The sequence below is a fragment of the Fundulus heteroclitus genome, unplaced genomic scaffold, assembly GCF_011125445.2.
Source record: "Fundulus heteroclitus isolate FHET01 unplaced genomic scaffold, MU-UCD_Fhet_4.1 scaffold_441, whole genome shotgun sequence".
Classification (NCBI taxonomy): Eukaryota; Metazoa; Chordata; class Actinopteri; order Cyprinodontiformes; family Fundulidae; genus Fundulus; species Fundulus heteroclitus.
In genome coordinates this window covers 53,565-60,000 of record NW_023396859.1, presented here as the reverse complement: position 1 = coordinate 60,000, position 6,436 = coordinate 53,565, and the positions used below count along the sequence as shown (strand labels likewise).

The 6,436-nt window shown below is 40.4% G+C and overlaps 1 protein-coding gene across 1 annotated transcript in view; it reads right to left on the bottom strand.

Annotated features, from left to right (window-relative positions):
- The window catches only part of hlcs (holocarboxylase synthetase (biotin-(proprionyl-CoA-carboxylase (ATP-hydrolysing)) ligase)), a gene marked incomplete at its 5' end in the record, with an annotated part of 68,972 nt that overhangs the window by 10,229 nt on the left and 52,307 nt on the right, over positions 1-6,436 (bottom strand). Inside the window, 3 exon segments of the mRNA XM_036131607.1 lie at positions 3,194-3,308; positions 5,988-6,148; positions 6,232-6,299. Coding sequence (XP_035987500.1) covers positions 3,194-3,308; positions 5,988-6,148; positions 6,232-6,299 — 344 coding nt within the window.

Sequence of the window (6,436 nt, the reverse complement as noted above, 5' to 3'; positions counted from 1 at the left end):
TGCTCTTTTAGAAACAATGACGTAACACTGCTCTATTTAGTTTACCTAAAAATCCTTTACTAGGGTTTACTCATTTTAGCCAAAAAGTTTTAGCCTAAAACATTTAGATTAAAATATTTCCTTGAGCTACTACATGAGGTGTGAAAATACTGTTGTCTCTTTTTTAAAGATTTTATCCAGCTTCTGGCAAGTAATGTAAAAAATGTTTTGGTTTATATTGAAGGAATTCCTACACTACATCCAGAATCAATATTTCATTACTTTACTATAGGTTTTTCAATATAGACCTAGATGATAAGGCAAATAGAAAGTCCTAAATTGAATGAGAAAGAGAATCTATAGAAAGAGATAAAGTTAATGACGAGGAGAACATCAAAACTCAAATCTATTTGTCTTTGCAAATCATGAATTGTCAAATATACCAGTTGAAACACCCAAATAAGTGTTGATCCTGTCTATTTAGACACCCTGACAATGAATGTTTAGCCCCTCGATTTTAAAATGGACGGTGATTTTAAACTTGACAGTCAAAAAGGGACCTCAGTTAAGTCATTTTTATCAAGTAAGGAACAAAGCAAAGGTAAAACCTATTCTATTAAGGCAAAAATATGGAAACACTACTCTAAGCCTTCATTTCATCATGGCTTGATTAGTGTAATTCTCTTTATCTCTGAATCGGTCAGTCCTCACACAAATGTCTGCAGCTGGTTCAAATGCTGCTGCACACCTTTTAATGGAAAAACATAAAAGAAAGCACATTACCCCATCCTGGCCTCCCTTCACTGGTTGCCTGATTATCTTATAGCTCAGTTTAAAGTACTTCTGTTTGTTCTTAAGGATTTAAACTGCTTATTATTATTGTTGTTGTTGTTTTAAACTGTTGAGTCTTTACTCAGGTCATTTTATTAGATGTTATTTTGTTTTACCTCGTGTTAAAGTGCTCTTTAAATAATGATGACAATGATGATGATTATGATCACAAGAAACTTTTGCATCATCACCCAGAAGCTGGAAAGAAAAAAGATTTTTCACACCTCACTTAGTAACTCAATTAATTATTTTAAACTAAATATTTTAGGCTAAAATATTAAACTGTTTATTGGTTGTTGTTTTTTCTTAAATCCCACCGTTATGTTTCTTAATTTCTGCCAAAAGCTGCAGCATTTCATTTAATCCATCTGAATGCAGTATTTGCAAGCCCTACTCTGATTAGATGCAAAGAAACCTGTCTGATTGGCTGGTTAGGAGGACAGTTTTTGAAGTCAGAGCGCACAGAATCCAGCAAGCCGTGCACAGCTGGTGTTGAGCGTGGAAGTAGCAGGTCACGGGCAAACACGGAACCGAGTGCGAGCGAGCATAGTGGATTGAGAAGAGTTTATCAGTTTTGAGCTCGCGGCAACCAGGTTTTAAGCGCGCACGTGATGTATAAACACGGAATACCTGTCTCACTGCTCGCTCAAACAAAAGACACTAATATCGCTCCAGAAGTGACTGGAAAATAAGCGGGTGTACGCCGCATACCCGCGTACACCCTGGACTACACTGTCCGACTTCATGTGAGATCGTGAAACATTGAAACCCATTGTGCAGGCAAGCTGTCAAGCTGAAGAATAAGTCCTATCGGGCTTTATTGGCCTGTGGGACTCCGGAAGCAGCTGTTGTGTACCGGCAGTCCAAGCGGCAGGCGGCTCGGCTGGTCGCTAAGGCAAAAACTCGGGCGTGGGAAGAGTTCGGAGAGGCCATGGAGAAAGACTTCCGCATGGCTTCGAAGCGATTCTGGTTCACTATCTGGCGTCTCAGGAGGGGGAAGCAGTGCAGTACCAACACTGTTTACAGTGGGGGTGGTGTGCTGCTGACCTCGACTCGGGACGTCGTGCGTCGGTGGGCAGACTACTTCGAAGACCTCCTTAATCCCACCAACACGTCTTCCATTGAGGAAGCAGAGCCTGAGGACACTGGGTTGCGTTCTCCCATCTCCGGTGCTGAGGTTGCTGAGGTTGTTAAAAAGCTCCTCGGTGGCAAGGCCCCGGGGGTGGATGAGATTCGCCCTGAGTACCTTAAGGCTCTGGATGTTCTGCCGCTGTGTTGGTTAACATGGCTCTGCAGCATTGCGTGGACATCGGGGGCAGTTCCCCTGGATTGGCAAACTGGGGTGGTCGTCCCCCTATTTAAAAAGGGGGTCTGGTCAGCATTGCTGGCAGTAAGTCGGACTCCTTTCCGGTGAGAGTTCGACTCCGCCAAGGTTGCCCTTTGTCACCGATTCTGTTCATAACCTTTATGGAAAGAATTTCTAGGCGCAGCCAAGGTGTTGAGGGGATCTGTTTTGGTGACCTTAGGATTGTGTCTCTGCTATTTGCGGATGACGTGGTCCTGTTGGGTTCATCCTGATGACCCCAACGTGATCTACAGCTCTCACTATCGCGGTTCGCTGCCGAGTATGAAGCCACCAGGATGAGAATTAGTGCCTCGAAATCCGAGTCCATGGTCTTAAGCCGGAAAATAGTAGTGTGCCTTCTGCGGGTCGGGGAGGATGTGCTACCCCTAGTGGAGGAGTTTAAGTATCTTGGGGTCTTGTTCACGAATGAGGGGAAGATGGAGCGGGAGATCGACAGGCGGATTGATGCGGCGTCTGCTGTGAAGCAGGCGCTGTACCGATCCGTTGTGGTGAAGAGAGAGCTGAGCCAAAAGGCAAAGCTCTCAATTTACCGGTCGATCTACGTTCCTACCCTTATCTAGGGTCATGACCAAAAGAACGAGATCCTGGATACAAGCGGCCGAAATTAGTTTTCTCCTTAGTGTATCTGGGCTCTCCCTTAGGGATAGGGTGAGGAGCTCAGTCATCCGGGGAGGACTCAAGAGTAGAGCCACTGCTCCTCCACGTCGAGGAGCCAGTTCAGTTGGCTCGGGTATCTGGTTAGGATGCCTCCTGGACACCTCCCTGGTGAGGTGTTCCGGGCACGTCCCACCGGAAGGAGACCCAGAGGAAGACCCAGGACACGCTGGAGGGACTATGTTTCTCTGCTGGCCTGGGAACGCCTTGACCCCAACATTCCCCCGGAGGAGCTCGCCCAAGTGGCTGGAGAGAGGGACGTCTGGACCTCCCTACTGAAGCTGCTACCCCCCCCCCCCCCCGACCCGACCCCGGATAAGCAGAAGAGGATGAATGGATGGATGGATTTAGGGAGATATTTACCAATTAGCAGATGAAAAGTTGATCCTACTACAGTTGATGTCACCAGAACTCCCCCTAGCTTCATCAGGTTACTGTAGTACACATCATTGGGCCACTTCACTCTCAGGTCTATGTCCTGCAGAATATTAATCTATGGTTAGAGGTAACATAACAGCACTCCACAAAACAAGAACATACAAAGAAAAAAGAAAAATCAAGCAGCCAGTTTAATTAGCATTTTAACTGATTTTCAATGAAAATTTAAAAACACTGTCCCTGAATTTAATAATGCTTCCTATTTCAATAACCACATTTTTAATAAAGAAGATTTAGTAGAAAAATCCAATGGATTAGATCAATAATCCAAGCTCTTAAAAATTTACCTGTCAGTTATCTACAAGTATTATTGTAATAAAAAAGTTGTACGCTTTTGTTATACTTTTGTTATACTTGTTACAAGTATTATTGTAATAAAAATAATTGTATGCTTTTGTTATAAGACTGTCCAGAACCATTTTACCATTTTATGGTGTAAACAAGGTTTCTGATTTTTTTCTGTTTGAGTACTGTACAACACCTTGTTTAAACAAATATTTGCTTTATAAACAAAACTAATTTGGATTTTGGAGAGCCCTCAATAAAACAATAAGTTGATAAAGCTGTTACAAATGTAGGACTCCACTACACAAAGTATTTGATGCTTGATCATGATCCTTGGTAGTGGTGAACCAAGTGGTTTAAATGAGTTTTACCATTTACCGACGAGGAGTCAAAAATCCAACCAGAATTAGACCAGAACCTTGTTATTTACTCTTGGGGTTTCTGTGAAACTTGATACAGGATATGTATCCAATAACTGTTAGTAAGTATGTATATATGTATATGTATGTATATACACACTGTAAGTGTGTATGTATATATTTGAGCATCTATGTGTAATTTTTTACACTAACTTCTTGTTTTTACAATTCATTAAAGTACCTTGGATAATGTTTCCCACCTGGTAAAAAACAATTTGATGGCAATACTAAAAAGCCAAAATTAAAATGACATTCATGCCGATGATGAGTGAACATTTAATTAACATTAAATTACATTTTTAAGTAAAATTCCTACATGGTACTTGCATATATACGCTTTTAAAAAGGCGCAGTAGTAGACCTTAATAAGCTGAGGCACATGTGAAAAGACAGGAAACTAGGGGTGTGAAAACTGGTGATTAGATTGTCATACCCATTTACTGTGTAAACTTGTGTCCATCTTTAAAGTGTTTGCCTGTGTCAAATGTGATCAGTTTATATGAAATTTGAAAATTATAACTGTGAATGAACTTGTGCAGGGCTTTTGCTTGCCATTCCTCGTACAGAAGGCATGTTTGGTTTCTCAGGAATGACTACTTTTTAGGAATAGAAATGGAGAGAACTGAAGTGGCAAAAGAGTGGTAAAATGTTCTGTGAACTTTGCAAATGATTTGATAGTTCAACTCATACCATTGCTGTTTTCCTATTTGTTCTAAAGTCAAATTGTCAGCCGTTTGTTAGTTTGTGTTCATCTAAAGAAACTATCAAGTCCATGGACAAAAAGTTGCTGTGAAATTTTATAAATTGCAAAAAGAAAGAATTCCCTCTACCATTTGAAAATAATCTATGCACACTTCTCAAAGAGGGACAACAGGTGCTTATTTTTATTTTATCTGGAAAAGATACCAGGTATCTTATCTGGAAAAGATACCAGGTAAAAGATAAATTACATATTTTGGGTAGAGAGATTGACATACATGTAAAATTGCAACTACGATCTATGGATTTTTCTTAGCCTCATATTTACTACAACAATCAATTTTCACTGTTTTATTCAAAGAAGATATAATTTTTATTTTTATCAGTAAAAAAAAAAATTTTCATGTATTTTTTTGAATTTATAATTTTATCTGACAACTTTTTCATAATCTTTAAACATTTTATTATATTTGTTGAAGTTTTTTTCGTATTCATTTTAACTTCATTATCGAAATACTTAGGATAGCCTAACCTGGCCAGCCAGATTGAAAACATGTAGAACTCTGTTATGCACGTTATCAATCTAGTCCTGCTCCGATCAAATCCAATTTATTTAAGTCATTAATGACATAAACAACATCCTAGGAGTGTTCTATTTCTGATAAATTTGAAAGATGGGAACTAATTATGAGATGATTTATCCAGTAAGTTATGTTTTAATATATCCCTCGCCAGCAAACTTGAGGAGATCTGGTTAAGAATCACTGTACGTCAGACATCTGTGTAGTGTTTTTCACAGAAATGTGGTTAGATGGCAGAGGAGCGCCATCAGCCTCTCGTCCTGTAGCTGCACCAAGTGACCTCCTCCCAGAAAAAGGTCAACACCAACAAGGCTGCAGGTCCAGACATGGTGTCAGATCCGACACTTAAATCGTGTGCTGACCAGCTAGCGAGAGTCTTTCTTGACTTCTTCAATCTCTCCATGGTCTATGCGTGCCTGAAATCATACACCATTGTGAGCCCAGCTCTCTTCTTCCTTTTCTCCCAGGACTATTCAGCTATTCACCCAGTGGTGAAGTTTGTAGCTCTGCTGCTCTCACCGTATACTTTAAAAATGTAAAATAAGAAATAAGACCAGAGTGGATTTCGGAGATTCTTTCACGCGTTTCCCCAGAGGTGAGGAAGAGCAGTTAAGATGGTCTTGCGCAGGCACAGTTATTCAAAAAGTGAGTTGGATGATTCTTAGCTACATTTCTGTAAAAAATTTAAAAATGAGTGTCAGAGAAGCTGGGCTGAGGGGGTAAACAACTCTATACCTGATATCCAGGAAGTGTGCGAATGGCTTCCACAATGGCTAAGGCAGCCAAATGTTGCAGGAAAGGAATTCTTTGACCAAGCCTGGAGTTTAGCTCAACTTGGACCCCAATTGTGAACATTGCACAGCCTAGTGGGCTGAGCCAAGCATTTCTTCCTCGACCTGAACAAGCAAAAAAATAAATGCATTTCAAAGACCATGTGTAAAAGTTATTTTGCAGCAATAGAATTTGCTGAAGCACTAACCTCTTCCCTGTGTTTGCCGAGCGGCTACTGATACAACACCAATTTCCTTTGGTAGGTGCAGCACCAACCTGTGGGAAATTGAGAGAAATGTTAAATACTATTGAATAGTTGTGGTTATTGGGACATCTGATTATAAAACACCTGCAGTTAAATTCATTGTCTTGCTTTGTTTTGAAAATAAACTGAAAATCAAATTACTATTTTA